General features: G+C 57.7%; 1 protein-coding gene across 4 annotated transcripts; it reads left to right on the plus strand.

Annotated features, from left to right (window-relative positions):
* Window positions 1-282: 282 nt before the first annotated feature.
* Window positions 283-16,785, plus strand: LOC104057075 (dual specificity protein kinase CLK2). 4 transcript variants are annotated; one of them, XM_054050735.1, is made up of 20 exons: window positions 283-487; window positions 2,444-2,613; window positions 2,794-3,028; window positions 4,701-4,797; window positions 5,144-5,210; window positions 5,773-5,889; window positions 6,119-6,285; window positions 6,749-6,843; window positions 7,187-7,316; window positions 7,680-7,762; window positions 7,991-8,070; window positions 8,251-8,341; window positions 12,792-12,869; window positions 12,980-13,072; window positions 13,163-13,280; window positions 14,053-14,181; window positions 14,370-14,529; window positions 14,735-14,836; window positions 14,927-15,044; window positions 15,189-16,785. In XM_054050735.1, exons 2-20 carry the CDS (start codon window positions 2,444-2,446, stop codon window positions 15,333-15,335), a joined length of 2,277 nt encoding a protein of 758 aa, XP_053906710.1. In that variant the 5' UTR covers window positions 283-487; the 3' UTR covers window positions 15,336-16,785. The 4 variants fall into 4 exon arrangements, with proteins under 4 accessions (XP_053906710.1, XP_053906706.1, XP_053906708.1 ...); XM_054050731.1 differs by lacking the exons at window positions 12,792-12,869; window positions 12,980-13,072; window positions 13,163-13,280; ... (3 more) ...; window positions 14,927-15,044; window positions 15,189-16,785 and adding an exon at window positions 8,772-9,411 and having other exon boundaries at window positions 284-487; XM_054050733.1 differs by lacking the exons at window positions 12,792-12,869; window positions 12,980-13,072; window positions 13,163-13,280; ... (3 more) ...; window positions 14,927-15,044; window positions 15,189-16,785 and adding an exon at window positions 8,772-9,411 and having other exon boundaries at window positions 284-487; window positions 4,704-4,797.
* The last annotated feature ends 578 nt before the right edge of the window (window positions 16,786-17,363 follow it).

Raw genomic sequence — 17,363 nt, forward strand, 5'->3', positions numbered from 1 at the left:
TAGCACAATGGGCGTGGCTTAGCGTGATGGGCGGGGCCTCAACGAGTAGGGCGCTGTGCTGTGGGCGGGGCATCGCCGGGCGGGCGGGGCATCACGCGGTGGTCGGGGCACAACGCGGTAGGCGCGGATTCGATTGGTGAAGAGCAGAGCAGTGGGCGTGGCGTGTCAACGGGGCGTGGCATAGCGCTGTGGGCGTGACTGCGATTGGTGGGGCACGGAGCGGTGGGCGGGGCGTGACACAGGTCGGCGGGCATGGCTACGTGCGAGCATGTGACGTTGTGCGTGCGTGCGTGCGTACGTGCGTGCGCGCGCGCGCGCGGCCTGGCGGGGACTCGGAGCGGCGGCGCACGGAGCGGCGGCGGCGGGAGCAGCGGCAACAGCGGCGGAGCCCGAGCAGCTAGAGGCGGGGCCCAGTGTTCCCGGGGGCTCCACAGTCGCCATCACGGATTTCCTGTGGGATAAGCGCACCGGGCTGGCTGCGAGGACGGTACGGAGCGGGCCGCGGCGGGGGGAGTGGTTGGGCCGCGGCGGGGGGAGTGGTTGGGCCGCGGCCTCCGCGCCTGGCGGGGGCGGCCCCGCGGCAGGCCCGGCCCGGTAGGGTCCTGGCGACGCCGCAGCCCCGCGGCCTGGGCGTTGTGGAGGGGGCTGGATGGTCAGAAGAGGCCGCGGGCGGGGCGGGAGATTGGCTCCCCGCCGCCCCTTCCTGCGGCCCCTCTCTCTCCCGGTGTCCGAGCCCCGGTGTTTCGGCGCGGCCCCGCGCAAGCTGGAGTCGCCGGCAACCACCATCGCCGTCCCCAAACCGATTCCGGAGGTGTTGACTGCGGAACGCCCCGATGGCGGCGCCGCCTCCCCGCGCGGGGGGTGCCCGGTGCCCCGGGCCGCCCCTCCGCCCTCGCGTCCAGGCGTTAATTACAGGCTAGGAGCGGCGCCCGGCCGCTGAGCCACCGCCCCGGGGGAACCGGGAGAGGCCCCGCCGGGCCCGGGGGTGAAGCTCGCCCGGGTCGCCGCCTACTGGGGCGGGTTTGCCGTTCAGTAGCCATGACTGAAACGTGGGTGCAGGGCAGACACCAAGTGTGTGAGGGAGCCTTTTGGGGGAAGAAAAGCTCGAACGGGAGGGCTGCTGCTGAAGGAAGAACCCGTGGAGGTGGGACAGGTCTTGCTGCTGGATTCTCCGGAGCCGAAATACGTTGCAAGAACCAGCAATATGTGCTTGGAGCCCAGATACCAAACGTATCCTGGGCTGCATCCAGAGCAGGGGGACCAGCAGGGCGAGGGGGAGGATTCTGCCCCGTTGCTCCACTTTTTTGAGACCTCACCTGTAGCTCTGCAGTGGGTTCTTGGAATCCTCAATATAAGAAGGATATGGATCTTTTGGAGTAGGTCCAGGCAGGTCATTCAGATGATCTGAGGGCTGGAGTGCCTCCTGTACGAGGACAGGCTGAGAGAGTTGGGATTGTTCAGCCTGGAGAAAAGAAAGCTCCAGGGAGACCTTAGAGCATCTTCCAGTGCTGAAAGGGGCTCCAGGAAAGCTGGGGAGGGGCTCTGGATCAGGGAGGGCAGGGAGAGGATGAGGGGAATGGTTTTGATCTGAAAGAGGGGAGATTGAGATGAGGTCTTGGGGAGAAATGTTTTGCTGTGAGGGTGGGGAGGCCCTGGCCCATGTTGCCCAGAGCAGTGGTGGCTGCCCCATCCCTGGGGGGGTTCCAGGCCAGGTTGGATGGGGCTTGGAGCCCCTGAGGCAGTGGGAGGTGTCCCTGCCCATGTCAGTGGATGGGCTTTGAGTCCCCTTCCAACCCAAACCATCTTTTGGCACTTGCGTACCCCAGGGAGGCAGAGGCGAGCGCTTCTACCCTTGGAGGTCGGATCTACGAGGCTTTGTTAACACTTCCACATGTGGAAAGGGTGGATTTGCTCCCTGGGTGCTGCAGGGCACTCCCTGGGTGCTGTGGTTAAACTTGGATTCCTCTTAATAAGCAGTAAACCAGAGACATCTCTTCAGGAACCTCTCAGGGTCTCCAGTACCGGTGCTCAAGGACTTTGGATCAAGCGCCAATGAGATCCTCACCTTTATTTCACCTGCCTTCAGTTTCCTAGTGGTGCTTCTGCCCATCCTGGGAACATGTTCATTTAAAGAGGGGTGGTGGAAGCCCTGATGGTGCAAATGGTGCTCCTGGAGCTGTGGCCGGTAGAGATGGGGGGCGAAGATGGGAAAGTAACCAAGGAAATGGAGCCACAGCAGGCACAGCCTATGTGTGTGTGGTCGCATCATCTTGTATCCTGGTAGTTGTATGGGGTTCTGGGATCTCTCCGAAGTTCATCTTCTCCATCTCAAATCCCTCACTTGGACGTGCTGCTGATCATCTCCCCGCTCCTTGGCTACAGACTGTGCTGCATTGTCTTCCTCGTAGTTGCCTCCTGTAGTCACCACCGTGTTGCCTTGCAGATGCCTCACTCTCGGAGGTACCGCTCGTCGGAGCGCAGCAGCCGGGGCAGCTACCACGAGCGCTACAGAAGTCGCAAGCACAAGAGACGGCGGACACGGTCACGATCGAGCAGCAGCGAGCGTGACCGTCGGCACCGTCGGGAAGACAGTTACCACGTTCGATCCAGGAGGTGAGTCTGCAAAAACAAGGCAAGACCTTGAGCCCTGACGTGTTTCTTCAGCTCAGACAGAAGCAGCTGGGATCCAGCTGAATGGTCCCCCATTCAGGGGGACCTGGGCCTTGCTTTTTCCTGAGCTCTAAGCTTCCTAGGCAGCATTTGTAATCGCTCCTCTTGGCTTCCCCTCCCTAGCTACGATGACCACTCAACTGACCGAAGGGCCTACGACCGGCGTTACTGTGACAGCTATCGGAGGAACGATTACAGCCGCGAGCGAGGGGAAGCCTACTATGAACCTGACTACCATCATTCCTACGAATACCGGCGCTCCCGGGACCGTGAGGGCAGCTACCGGAGCTGCAAAAGCAGCCGGCGTAAGCACAGGCGGAGGCGGCGCCGCAGCCGGTCCTTTAGTCGCTCCTCATCGGTGAGTATTCTGCTGCACTGGGCCTTCCTGTAACCTTTCTCTCCCAGGTGGCGAGCTGGGTAAGTGGAAAACTCACTTTCTAATGCTCTCTTGGATTCAGCTTGAGAAACGCGTAGGAAGTCTTTGATGCGGACTGCAGTTCTGTCACCGTCCTGGTGTGTCTCGGCCGTGGCCAGCGCCGTAGGCTCTCTCGTAGTGCTGCCAGCTCAGAGGTGGGAGGAGGACAGGCCCCACGAGGCTGGCACATCCCTGGGGTGGTGCCATGGTCCTCAGCTCCCTTATCCCTGCAGAGCACTGCTTTCATTTGGAGATGCTCATTCAGGGCTGTCCAGGAACCCCAGCCAAGCATTTGTGTCTGTGAGGTTCAGTTGACCCTGGTCCCAGGGAGCTCGGCCTGCCTGCGACAGGCAGCTCAATCCTCATGGTGCCCGGTTCAGGCCTGTGTTCTGTGGAGGAAGCCGTGGTCTCCAAGGTCCAGGTTCTGTGTCAAAGCGGGATCCTGGGTGGGCTCAGCTGACGCGAGATGTTATGAGAGAGGCTTGGCACAGGAGTAGAGCTTGGACTGATCAGTTCAGGTGCAGGCAGCAACCATCACAGGCAGTTCCCAGCAGTGTTCCTGGCTTTCTCTTCTCCTCTGTTCTGCTCTTGACCTTCCACTTCCATCAGACCTCAGAAGCATTCTCTGCTCTGTGTGTGGAGCTCTCAGTGTTGTCTGTTCTGTTCTGGCTGTGTCCAGGGATGGGATTGGGGGCTGGATTCAGGTCCCAGGTCTGCTGGCTGGCTACTCCCAGGTATGGGGATACTTAGCTGAAGAACCGAAGGCAGGAATTCTCTCTTCTCTGGCGTAAACCTCTTATCTGCCTCATCCCAGGCTGTCCCTGTTCCCTGTTGGGCCTCTGCTTCTCTTCTGGAAGTTAATCCTTCCAGGATCAGCTTCTCTGGGGGAGGGTCTAGGAAGAAGTGCCACATCTTCCCCAGGCAGATCTGTAAAACTCTGACATTCTCTCTGATTTTGGATGGATCGTTGTATCGAGAGTTGCTTCTGAAATCTCTGAATTCATCTTTTGCTGTGTGTTGGGGCTGGGGGAAGCTAGACGGGGCGGTTGTTGGAATGGGATGGGGAATGTCTGCGTGGAGCAGCCCAACCCTCTTGCTGGAGCCTTCTGCTGCCTTTCCAGGGAGCCTCTCCCCGTGGCCGCTGGGCGCCCGGCTGCGGAGCTGGGCTCTCTCAGCATTGCCCAGGACCCGATGGGCAGTGCCGTTCCTCTCTGAGCCCCGAGGAGCATGAGCAGCCAGCCCTTCCGCTGCCCCTCTGCTCGCACGTCTCTGCTCTCATGCTGCTCGGGGGGGGGCTGTTTGCAGGTTCTTTTTTTTTTTTTCTTTTTGGTTTTTCTTTTTGGTTTTTCTTTTTTTTTTTTCTTTTTGCTACAACAAAAAAGCAAAACTGTTTTTTTCTTTTCTGAGATAGTGTATTGTTATCTTGACATGTTCCCTTGCAATATCCCTATCGTTATATATTCCTCTGTGCCGTATGAATTGGCTGGGAATCTCCTCCTGCAACCCCTCCTCAAACAACCATGTGAATTCCCAAACCAACCAATGCGTGACGCTGGCTGCTGCGCTGGTTTGAAAATGATTGGTGAATGATGAATTCCCTGTCTGCCTGGGCCAGCAGCGGAGTCGACAGAGCAGCAGAAGGGCCAAGAGTGTGGAGGACGACGACGAGGGGCATCTGATCTATCGCGTCGGCGACTGGCTACAAGAAAGATGTACAGCCAAATCGTAACATAATTTAGCTCTCTAGTTAAGCTCCCATCGCAGTCGCAGATCTGTCTTATCTTTCTGTTTCATTTTATTTTCATTGTTTATTAAAGAGAAACCCTCTCCTTTTCCTTCCCCTTTTGTTAAAGCTACATTTATATTTTGTATTGTTACTGAAGTGCCAGGGAATTAGGGCAGTTGCCTTGTGCAGCTGGTGTCAGCCTTCCGCTGCTCCGGCCTCTCGAGCTGTGTCAGGTTAGGTGTTGCAATGCATTCTCCTCTGCCTTGTGTATGCGCTGCACCCAGGTCGTGCTCACGCTCTCATCCTCTTCCCTCTCTTTCTCTCCTTCTCAGATGAGATTATTAGCACCTTAGGGGAAGGCACGTTCGGCAGAGTGGTGCAGTGCATCGATCACCGGAGGTACGTCTGCTCCTGGGACAGGGAGGGATGCGATGGTGAGGGATCAAGAGACCGCAGCTGGTGACAGAGCCTTTTGTGGGAGCCTGAGGGTGAAAATGAGTCTCTGTTCCCCGCTGATCTGGGCGCTCGCCCTCCTGTGTCTTAGAGAGGGGTCAGGAGAGCCTTGAGGCTGTTCGTAGGGAAGGAAAGGCATGGATTCGGTGGGTGCTCCTGAACAGGTACCTTCTGAATGGAGCAAGGCTGCACAGAATCATAGAATCATTAGGTTGGAAAAGACCTTAGAGATCATCAACTCCAGCCGTACCTGTCTACTACTAAATCATGTCCCCAGGCACCTCATCTACCCGCCTTCTAAACACCTCCAGGGATGGTGACTCAACCACCTCCCTGGGCAGTCTCTGCCAATGCTTGAGAACCCTTTCTGTGAAGAAATTTTTCCTAGCGTCCAATCTAAACTTCCCCCGATGCAGCTTGATCTGGATCAGAAAGGCCTTTTTGTGGGGCATGGGCTTGCTTGCCCAGCGCAGGGCTGATCTCGCGCTTCTTTCCCTTTTTGCCCCAGGGGTGGTGCACGTGTCGCTCTCAAAATCATTAAAAACGTCGAGAAATACAAAGAGGCTGCTCGACTGGAGATTAATGTGCTAGAGAAAATCAACGAGAAGGACCCGGAGAATACAAAGTGAGTGTGCGCATGATGGTAAAATGGAAGGGCAAGTATTGCCTTAGCAGGGACGGGATGAGGGATGGACTTGGCATTGTGTGACTGGACTTGTCTGTAGCTAGTTTATTGGAGGCAGATTGGCTCGTTGTGGGACAGAAATGGAGTGAGGAAAGGAGGAGCCTGGCGCAGGGATGACACAGCCAAGTGGTGCGTGCAGTTCTGTCCCGAATCAGGGTTTTTCTCTCAGTCTGTGTGTCAGGATGTTTGACTGGTTTGACTACCACGGCCACATGTGCATCTCCTTCGAGCTGCTGGGGCTCAGCACCTTTGATTTCCTGAAGGACAACAACTACCTGCCTTACCCCATCCACCAAGTGCGGCACATGGCCTACCAAGTGTGCCAGGCCGTGAAATGTAAGTGCTCACTGCTCTTCTCTCCGCTGCTCCACCTGGAGAGCTCTGCAGCTCCCAATTTCTCTGCCAGTTCTGCACCTGGGGGCCCAAAGCAGCAAGTTTTTGCTGCGGTGCTGCTGTTCCAGTTCTTAGACTGAGCCTTCCTGCCCCTCCAGCAGTGTGTGTGCTTGGAATGAATCCTTTTTCTTTTCCTGGTTGTAATGTTTTCTGATGCATGTGGGCTGGCAGTAGCTCAGGGCAATTCAACATCCACCTCCACACACATTCCAGTGATGGATGTGATAAATCATTGTGGTTTTGTCAAAGCAGCTCGGCCTGGATGAGCCTTAATGTTCACATCCAGTTCTAAATGTGGCCTAAAGTGGTATCAGTATGAACAAACTGAACTAATGGTGTTGGCTCTTCAGGTGGGTGCAGTCTCCCCTCACTTCTGTTCCGTCACCCCAACTCTTTGCTTCCGCAGTTCTGCACGACAATAAACTCACTCACACGGACCTCAAGCCGGAGAACATCCTCTTTGTCAACTCTGACTATGAGCTCTCCTACAACCTGGAGAAGGTAATGGTGCTGCCTTGTGTTAGTGTTTCCTTCAGTTCCCGGTATCTCTGACTGTACCAGTGGGTGGGAGGAGCTGGAAACCTGCGCAGGAGATGCAGGGTTGTCAGTCATGTACTTTTAAAGGGCCTATGCCCCGCATGAATGGCCTGTGTAGTGTGTAAATGAGCTCTAGGGACCACATAGTTACCTGCGTGATGATGAGAATTTGTTTGGGGGCTGTGCCAGCGCTAGTGTGTCCTTTGAAGCCTTCCCCCTCCCACGCTGAAGCCTCCGTTGTGTAAGAAATGGGCTAAGTCTGCATCTGGAAACTCCTGAGTAACCGATACCATTCTCCCTTGCGAAGAAACGGGATGAGCGGAGTGTGAAGAGCACATCCATCAGAGTGGTGGACTTTGGCAGTGCCACGTTTGATCACGAGCATCACAGCACAATTGTCTCCACCAGGCATTACCGGGCCCCAGAAGTCATCCTAGGTAGGTACCGCCTGGTCTGTCTGCAGCGGCTGGTGTTGGCCTCGAGTGCCTGGGCTGCTGGTTGTTGAATTGAGGAGTGTTTTGCCTCTGCATCATTCAGCATCCATCCTGCATTTACCCTGGGAAATAAGAAGCGTTTTATTTTACGTGCTCTACTCTGCTTTCTGGGAGGGTCAACAACTTATAAACTGATGTTTTGGCATTGCTGCCAGCTGGAAAATTTATTGCCACCAACATACTGGGAGCCTGGCTGGAACGGAAACATTTTTTCCAGTTGATGGTTTGTTTTAAAAGGGCAAGAGAGAGGGATTTGGGAGCTTAGGCCATAACTGGATGTTTTATTTAAAAGACATTGTTTTTTAGAGCTCGGCTGGAGCCAGCCCTGTGATGTGTGGAGCATCGGCTGCATCATCTTTGAGTATTATGTGGGTTTCACCCTGTTCCAGGTGAGAATTGGGCGCTGTGCGGCTGCCTCCCACCCGATGGCAGAGGTTGCTGCCTGTGGCCTACAGCCGGGCGCCTCTGGGACTGGTGGGGCTCCCTTTGTCGCTGTGGTCGTGTAGAGACGACCGAGGCGTTGCCCAGCGAGGGGTTCTGAATGGAGGAGTACCCAGGGCTGAGGCAGGACAACCGGAATCTGTTTCATGCCATCCCTTTACGTTTCTCTCTCTCAGACACATGACAACCGGGAGCACCTGGCCATGATGGAGAGGATCTTGGGGCCAATTCCTTCTCGGATGATCCGGAAGACGAGGTGAGCAAGGCTGGCTGGGCGCTGAAGGCTTGGCAGCTCCCTCCTGCTTTGGTTCTCTCTGGGGGATTGAGCTTCGAAGCTGCCGGCTGAGCCGGTTCTGCTGCAGTGGCTGGAGCATTACTGTCGCTGTGAGATATTTTGTGGTTGGGTGTAACCTCTTCCCACCTCTTGCTCTAACAGGAAACAGAAGTATTTCTACCATGGCCGCCTGGACTGGGACGAGAACACCTCTGCTGGCCGCTATGTTAGGGAAAACTGCAAACCACTGCGGGTAAGGCAGGGTGGGCGGGAGCACCTGCGCGCTTCATCCTCTTCTCATTGCAGAGCCTTTTATTGCCTGCCCTGGTTGTGAAGATTCCTCCTGTGGGCAAGGTTGGGCTACCGAAAGGGTCAGACCAGTGTCTTCCTGAAGGAGCCTTGGCTGTCCCAGACATAAACTAGGAAGACTTGCAGCATCCTGAGCTGAAGTTGAGGAGGAGGAGGGCGTGGAGACCTCAGGAAGTGCCTGGAAAAGATATTGGAGGGTGGGAACTCAGCAGTTCTGTGCTTGGTTGGAGCGGCCTAGAGCTCAGGTCTAGGACCAGCGATGGTCTGAACAAACCAGTCTTTCCCCAGCATAGCTGCTCAGCCCAGGGAATGTGTTGCGACTGCAATAACGCCACAGCACCCTTGATCCTCACCTCTTCTCTCCTTCTCCCCAGCGATACCTGACCTCCGAGGCTGAGGACCACCACCGCCTTTTCGACCTCATCGAGAGCATGCTGGAGTACGAGCCTTCCAAACGAATCACCCTCTCCGAAGCCCTCAAGCACCCGTTCTTCGACGTGCTGGAGATGGAGCCAAGCACAAAGCTGTGGGACTCTAGCCGTGACATCAGCCGGTGACGCCAGAGGAGCCCGCCTGCCCTCGGATTCTAGCCCCCGTGGAGGCCCGTCCGATTTCTATTGAGACACTTGGTGCTTTTTTTTATACCCGAGAACTCCCTGGATGCATTTGTAAAGCTGTTAATATGTGAGATATTGTAAATAGCCCTTGTTCTCTACCGGCCTCTGAGCAGCACAGGCCCGGCCTCCTGCCGTCGCTGCTGCCGTTAACAGAAGGCAAGGGTGCCCCTATGTCCATGGTGTAAATGCCTCTGTTCCTGTCTTGCTCTGCCTCCCACCCTCCGTGCTGTAAATACTCCAGGACTTGCACCTCTCCGTAGTTTATCTGTTTTCCTTGTAAGTTATGAAACTGGTGGGACTGCATGGGAATTATTTTTTGGATCAATGTCATAGCCCATCCCCACACCAGAGTTTTATAAAGATTTTTTTGTACAGTCTTTGTGAAAAATAAAGATGAAGTGAATAAATCACCTGGTCAGTGTGCTCTTCTGCCACTGCTGCGCTCCTGATGTGTTCTAATTGCACTCTGGATGTGTTGTGGTAACAAGTCCTTATTCTTTTGTCCTGGAGAACCCTCTTGCTCCCTGGAAAGGGTGGAGAGTGGGTTGGTGGAAAAGAGGTGACCAGGTGCCTGCAATTGGCTGCAGAGTATCTCCAGTGTCTGCCCGTGCTGGGCCCTTGGCTTGGGCTTTCCCACGGGAATCGCTGGGGTTGTTTTGGACCAGACGGCAGCTTTGGGTGGATGCTTTGCAGTGTGTCTGGAAGAGGCAGGCTGGGATGGTGTCAGCAATAGGATCATAGAATAGTTTGGGTCAGAAGGGACCTTAAAGATCATCCAGTTCCAACCCCCTGCCATGGGCAGGGACATCCCACTGGATCAGGCTGCCCAAGGCCCATCCAACCTGGCCTTGAACCACCTCCAGGGATGGGGCAGCCACAACTTCCCTGGGCAACCTGTTCCAGGGCCTCATCACTCTCACCATGAAGAAATTCCTCCTTATGTCTAGCCTAAATCTGCCCCTCTCTGGGTTTATCCCCATTCCCCCTCGTCCTATCACCAGAAGCCTTTATGAACAGCCCCTACCCAGGTTTCTTGGAACCCCTTTCAGGTCCTGGAGCAGGCAGGGAACACCTGGGCTGTTCCTTAGGAGCTTGGCGTTTTGGCATTGTCTGGCTCCAGCAACATGTCCTTATGCAGAGGGAGAAAGGAAAAGTCTTCATTCACCTTGATTTAGTGTGGGGAGTCTCGCAAAGGGCAACACTGAGATGTCTTCATCAGCTTGTGACGCTACGAGAAAAGAGCTTTGGCTGAGAGCTTTGGTTGTGGCAGCGCCCATGGCAGGGGGTGAAACTGGATGGGCTTTGAGGTCCATTCCAACCCAACCCGTTCCATGATTCTGTAACTGCTGCTGGAGACACAGGAATTCCCCCAAGCTGCTCTTTATGCCATGGATTGATTCTTCCCCGACCAGGTTCCTTCTATGGAGCCTGTGGTACGGCCAGAGCGGGTGGGCTTGGTGGAATGACTTGGGGGAACATGGGGGGATGCTGGGGGTGATGGGGGAGAACCTAAGGTGGGATGCAGGGGAACAGGGGGACCCAGTGGAGAAAGAGACCCGGGGGGACAGGCAGGAATGGGGAGGAACCAGGGAGACGGTGAGGCATGGGGGGGATGGGGGGGAAAATGGGGATGAGGGAGACTTGGGGAGGCAGGAAGGGGGAAGAGGGGATGGAGGGGACCTGGGGAAAAGAAGGACAGGGAGAAAAAAGGGATGGGGGGACTCGGGGGAATAGGGGGGGGAAAGGGGGATGGGAGAGACCTGGGTGGAAAAGGGGGGTGAGGAGGACTTGGGGGGGACATGGGGGAAAAGGGTGAAATTGGAAGGACCTGGGGGGACAGGGGGGGAAATGGGGGGGAATATGGGGAGAACAGGGGGGCAAAAGGGGGATAAGAGACACCTGGAGGACAAGGGGGGCAAAGGAGGAATGGGGGGAGACACGAGGGACAAGGGGTGGTCCCAGCCCTGCTGGTGTCCGGGACAGGGGATGGGAGGGGCGGGGGGAGCGGCCTGAGCCGCGCCGTCACGTGCCCCGCGTCACGTGGTCGGCCCCGCGACCTGCGCTGGTGACGTCATGGGGCGGAGCCAAATCGGGGGCGGGGCGGTGGCTTCGCTACCGGGACCGGCCCCGCTATGGCCCAGCGCGGTGGTCCCGCTGTGCTCCCGGACAACCCCTTCCAGGTCTGTACCGGGCCTGGTCCCAGGACCCTCGCTCTCCCCTTGTTTCCTTCGTTCCCCGATTCCGCGGCCGTTCCTGTTTTCATTCCCCGCTCCCACTGACCGGGTCCGTTCCCCACTCCGGGCCGTGCCCGTTCCCTGCTGCCACTGCTTGGGTCCCTCCCGGCTCCCCCGTTAGTTTCCTTCTCCTCTCATCCATTCCCATTCCCCTTGCTCCCCCATCCATTCCCATTCCCCCTGTTCCCCGCATCCATTCCCATTCCCCTTTCTCCTGCCATCCATTCCCATTCCCCCTGCTCCCCCATCCATTCCCATTCCCCTTGTCCCCCCATCCATTCCCATTCCCCCTGCTCCCCCATCCATTCCCATTCCTCTTGTCCCCCCATCCATTCCCATTCCTCTTGTCCCCCCATCCATTCCCATTCCCCTTGTCCCCCCATCCATTCCCATTCCCCTTGTCCCCCCATCCATTCCCATTCCCCCTGCTCCCCCATCCATTCCCATTCCCCTTGCTCCCCCATCCATTCCCATTCCCCTTGTCCCCCCCATCCATTCCCATTCCTCTTGTCCCCCCATCCATTCCCATTCCCCCTGCTCCCCCATCCATTCCCATTCCCCCTTGCTCCCCCATCCATTCCCATTCCCCTTACTCCCCCATCCATTCCCATTCCCCTTACTCCCCCATCCATTCCCATTCCTCTTGTCCCCCATCCATTCCCATTCCCCCTGCTACCCCATCCATTCCCATTCCCCCTGCTCCCCTATCCATTCCCCTTCTCCCTGCTCCCCCCATCCATTCCCGTTCCCCTTGCTCCCCTGTCCATTCCCATTCCCCTTTCTCTCACCATCCATTCCCATTCCCCTTTCTCCTGCCATCCATTCCCATTCCCCCTGCTCCCCCATCCATTCCCATTTCCCTTGCTTCCCCTGTCCATTCCCATTCCGCTTGCTCCCCCGTCCATTCCTGTTCCCCTTGCTCCCCCATCCATTCCCATTCTCCTTGCTCCCCCATCCATTCCCATTCCTCTTGTCCCCCCATCCATTCCCATTCCTCTTGTCCCCCCATCCACTCCCATTCCCCTTGTCCCCCCCATCCATTCCCATTCCCCCTGCTCCCCCATCCATTCCCATTCCCCCTCCTCCCCCATCCATTCCCCTTCCCCCTGCTCCCCCCATCCATTCCCGTTCCCCTTGCTCCCCCATCCATTCCCGTTCCCCTTGCTCCCCCATCCATTCCCGTTCCCCTTGCTCCCCCATCCATTCCCATTCCCCTTTCTCTCACCATCCATTCCCATTCCCCTTTCTCCTGCCATCCATTCCCATTTCCCTTGCTTCCCCTGTCCATTCCCATTCCGCTTGCTCCCCCGTCCATTCCTATTCCCCTTGCTCCCCCCATCCATTCCCATTCCCATTCCCCTTTTTCCCCCCATCCATTCCCATTCCCCTTTCTCCCCCCATCCATTCCCATTCCCCTTGCTTCCCCATCCATTCCCATTCCCCTTGCTCCCCATATCCATTCCCATTCCCCCTGCTCCCCCATCCATTCCCATTCCCCCTCTCCATTCCCGTTCCCTACTCACCGCATCCGTGTCTTTTGCAGGACCCCGCGATGCTGCAGCCCCACTCGAACCCTGATCCCACCACGTTGGACGCCTACAACCCCTTTGGGAATGGCCCGGTGAGGGGGTTGGGGAGACAGGGCTCTGTCCCGGTTACCGGGTCCTGTCCCCATTACCGGGTCCTGTCCCAGTTGACCAGCCTCTCACTGTCCCCCTCTGCCTCCCGCAGCCGCCACCGTACCAGGCTCCGCCACCGGCCCCCGCACCCCCGCGGAAAGCCAGCCCCACTGAGCCCCGCAACTACGGCTCCTATGGCACGCAGGTAACCGGGAGAGGATCGGGTGCCTTGCCACCGTTGGGACGGGCCCGGAGAGGTGGTGGCAGGAGTCTCTGTGCCTGTGCTTGCCCATAGGCCTCGGCAGCTGCCGCCACGGCAGAGCTGCTGAAGCGGCAGGAGGAGCTGAACCGGAAAGCAGAGGAGCTGGACCGAAGGGAACGGGAGCTGCAGAATGCGGCCCTTGGCGGTTCGGGTGAGTGGCTGGCGGGAACGGGGATGGAAACGGCTGGTGGGAACAGCTGGTGGGAGAGGGGAGCGGGGATGGAAATGGCTGGTGGGAACGGGGATGGAAGTGGCTGTTGGGAACGGCTGGCGGGAACGGGGGTGGAAACTGCTGGTGGGAGCGGCTGGCATGAACAGGGTTGGAAACAGCTGGTGGGAATGGCTGTTGGGAACAGGGATGGAAGTGGCTGTTGGGAATGGCTGGCAGGAACGGGAATGGAAACGATTCGCGGGAACGGGGATGGAAACGGCTGGTGGGAGCGGCTGGCATGAACAGGGTTGGGAACGGCTGGTGGGAGGGGTAATGGGGATAGAAATGACTGGTGGGGACGGCTGGCAGGAACGTGGATGGAAACGGCTGTTGGGAATGGCTGGCGGGAACAGGGATGGAAACGGCTGTTGGGAATGGCTGGCAGGAATGGGGATGGAAATGGCTGGTGGGAGCGGCTGGCGTGAAGAGGGATGGAAACGGCTCGCAGGAACGGCTGGCGGGAATGGAGATGGAAGTGGCTGGCGAGAGGGGGAACGGGGATGGGAACAGCAATGGGAATGGCCAGCGGGGAGCAAGGAACGGTGATGTGCCCGGCCTGGGGAAGCAGGGGACAGCTATGGGGAGTGGGAATGGGAGCAGGCCTGGCTGATGGGAGCGGGAACAGCGATGAGCCCAGCCTGGGGGGGCAGGGAGCCCTCGGCCCCTCCTGCCCGGGTGCTGCTGCGCTCTCCTCATCTCCTTTCCTCTGCAGCGAGGCCCAACAACTGGCCCCCGCTGCCGTCCTTCTGCCCCGTGAAGCCTTGCTTCTACCAGGATATCCCTGTGGAAATCCCTGCCGACTTCCAGAAGACGGTTTCTACCATGTATTACCTCTGGATGGGTGAGTCCCGGGTGGAAAGCTGCGGGCAGAGCCTGGGAGGATGTAGAGGAACGAGTGCTGTGCATGCGAGGGAACGCTGTGCTCGGGAGAAGTTGCAGTTCCTGCTCTGCCCAGGTCTTGTGGGGCTGAGCCTGTGGTGTGGGGAGGGGGAGTGTGGCTTGATGGCCTAATCCTGTCCTCTCTCGCAGCCAGCACCATTGCGCTCTTCCTGAACTTCTTGTCCTCGCTGGCCTGGTTCTGTGTGGAACCCTCGTCTGGTTCTGGGTTTGGCCTCTCCATTCTCTGGGCTCTCCTTTACACACCCTGCTCCTTTGTCTGCTGGTATAGGCCCATGTACAAAGCTTTCAGGTGGGTATCTGCATCAGCTTCCAGCCAAGGAAGGCTGAGCTGCTCCCTGCCCCGAGTACCGCACTGAAGGCTCTTTGTGGCCTTTGGCTCTTGGGGATGTGGAGATTCTGCTCTGGGCCTCGGGTTCTCATTGTCTGCCCCACTTTGAAGAAGGTTTGAGAGTTCTTTTCTGTGGCCTAATGCTGCCTGTCTCTCTCTCTTCTAGGAGCGACAGTTCCTTCAACTTCTTTGTCTTCTTCTTCGTCTTCTTTGCCCAGAACGTGATGTACGTGCTGCAGGCAATTGGAATTCCAAACTGGGGCTTCTGGTGCGTGTCGTACTGGTTCAGTAGCATCCCAGCAGGGCAGAGGTGGGCGGGAAAGAGGGAGCTTGTGGGCAACCACCTCTTCTTTTGCAGTGGCTGGATATTGAGCCTGATAGCGCTGCGCCAGAACACAGCTGTGGCTGTAATGATGATCCTAGTGTCCTTGGTCTTCACTGCAGTGGCTGTGTTGGGCATTATTATGCTGAAAAAGGTGAGTTTGGATCAAATCTTGGGGCCAGAGTGCCTGTTTGGAAGGATGAGGGCAGGTTTTGGCAAGTGCAGGGGCACAGCTTTGTTCACTGTGTGCCTGGAACAGGGCTGGTGTGCTGGTCCTGAGCTTGCTGCTCTCTTCCAGATCCACTCTCTGTACCGCCGGACAGGCGCCAGCTTCCAGAAAGCACAGGAGGAATTTGCTGCAGGGGTGTTCTCCAACCAAGCTGTGCGCACCGCAGCGGCCAACGCTGCCGCCGGTGCTGCCACCAATGCCTTCCGGGCACCATAGCCGGGAGGGAGCCCCGGCTTCTCCTCGCACATGGGCTCTTTCTAAGGAAGAGGAAATCCAAATTGCACTTTCATTGGATCCCCGTGTGTCTGCATCAGCTGTCAGAGGCTGCCTCATCCCAGCTTGGAAGTGCTGGTGCCGGAATCGTCAGCTGCTCTAACCCCTTTCCTCGCAGATGGAGGTCGTTCTGGTTTGTGCTGGTCCCCCTCCCTCAGCAGACTAGGAGATGCTGTGGCCGACCCCTGGTGTCTTCCAGCACCGGAGTCTCCTCCAGACATGTGACAGGGACCGAAACAGCTGCTTGTCTCGCCAGGGTGCTCCCGTTTCCCTGCCTGGTGATCCACTTGTGCACCCTGGGGTACAAAAAGTTCCCCGTGTGCCCAGTCCCAGGGCATGAAGGGGCTGGCTCTTCCCTGGAGGCTTTTCCCTGCTTTCCCTTTGATGTGACACCTGGTTCTCTGCCAAGAATATCATCCCAGTCTTCCCCTCTGGGCTTGCTTGGTTGTAGTGGGGCTGGTTCTGTCCCCAGGGTGCTGAGGGGGTACGGTGCCCCTCCAGTCCCTCTCCTCATCCTCTCCTTCTCACCTTTGCTGGGCTGAGGGGGCTTCATGCGCAGGGAGAGGGAGAATGTGGCTGGGACAGACAGTGGTAGGGCTTTTGGTGCCTTCAGCCTGTGCCCAACCACCACAATCTGGGATTGGCATGCTGTGTCCCCTCTGGCAGGACTGGATGCCAAGGAGGAGCTCCTGTCCTGGTGCCTCCTCACCTCCGTCGAGCAGGCAAAGGACTTCTCCCTTCCCCTCCTCTGCTGCCCTGGGGTCAAGGATTGCTTGCTCTGCCCCCAGCTCTCTTCACCCTGAGACTGCCTGTCCTAGCACCGTTCACCCCCCTCCCTTTCCCGGGAAGAGCCCATCCCTGTGTGCAGCGCTGCCTGGTTCCTGCCCTCTGTCCCTACTGGTCCCCAGTGTCCCCCATCCCCGATGTCAGTCTCCTTGGTTATCCCTGGACCTGGCCCCACTGCTGTGGGTCCCGTGAGTTGTGCTTTGCCCCATCTCCTCTTCGATGCTCCTGGGCTGGTGAGGGGCTTCGTGCCTTCATCCGTGGGGGCCAGTGCATGCAGCTGATCCCCCACAGCCAGGGATGGCTTGGGCCTGTCCTGCTGGGGTGGGACTGGTGCTGGGTGACAGTGGTGGTCCCAGCTCTGGCCACTGCGGTCCATGCTCTGACCATGGTGGTCACTGCTGTGGCTGCGATGGTCCATTGCTTGGACACGGTGGTCCATGCTCCAGATGCAGTGGTCCCAGCTCTGGCTGTGGTGATCCATGCCCTGGGTGTGGTGGTCCCAGCTCTGGACACTATGGTCTGTGCTCCAGCTGTTGTGGTCCATGCTCTGATTTCGATCCCTGCTCCCGCCACGGTCCCACGTGTTGCTGTCCCCAATGCCAAGCCGCCTTCAGGTTTAATTTAAGGAATAAATGAAGTTTCACTCAGCACCTCCTCTTGTCTCTGTGCACTGGGGGGTGGGAGTACTGGAGCGGTACTACAGCTTCTAGTGAGTCCCAGCTCTGGTCACTGTGGTCCATGCTCTGGTTGTGGTGGTCCCAGCTCCAGCCAGTGCGGTCTATGCCATCGTTGATGCTCTGGCTGCGGCAGCAGTCCCAGCTCTGGACAGTGTGCTGTCCCAGCTCTGGCTGCAGTGGCTCCTGAGCCCATTGTGGTGATCCCAGCTCTGGCTGCAGTGGTCCATGCACCAGTTGTGGTGGTCCCAGCTATGGCCACTGTGGTTCCAGGTCTGGTCACTGTGGTCCATGCTCTGGACGCTGTGATCTGTGCTTTAGCCGTGGTGGTCCCAGCTCCATCTGCAGTGGTCCATGTGCCCGTTGCGGTGGTCTCAACTCTGGACACTGTGTGCCATGCTGTGGTTGATGCTCTGGCTGGTGCAGTGGTCCCTCCCAGTTCTGGACGTCATGGTCCCAGCTCTGGACGCTGTGCTGTTCCAGCTCTGTCTGCAGTGGTCCATAAGCCTGT

The sequence above is a fragment of the Cuculus canorus genome, chromosome 28 (genome assembly GCF_017976375.1).
Source record: "Cuculus canorus isolate bCucCan1 chromosome 28, bCucCan1.pri, whole genome shotgun sequence".
In the NCBI taxonomy this organism is placed as follows: domain Eukaryota; kingdom Metazoa; phylum Chordata; class Aves; order Cuculiformes; family Cuculidae; genus Cuculus; species Cuculus canorus.

Bases quoted from the DNA above. Each gene is read 5' to 3' on its own strand.
- LOC104057075 (XM_054050735.1), top strand. From the start codon at position 2,444: ATGCCTCACTCTCGGAGGTACCGCTCGTCGGAGCGCAGCAGCCGGGGC. The intron at 6,286-6,748 runs GTAAGTGCTCAC...TTGCTTCCGCAG, and splicing joins AGTGTGCCAGGCCGTGAAAT to TTCTGCACGACAATAAACTC. The intron at 14,530-14,734 runs GTGGGTATCTGC...TCTCTCTTCTAG, and splicing joins CCCATGTACAAAGCTTTCAG to GAGCGACAGTTCCTTCAACT.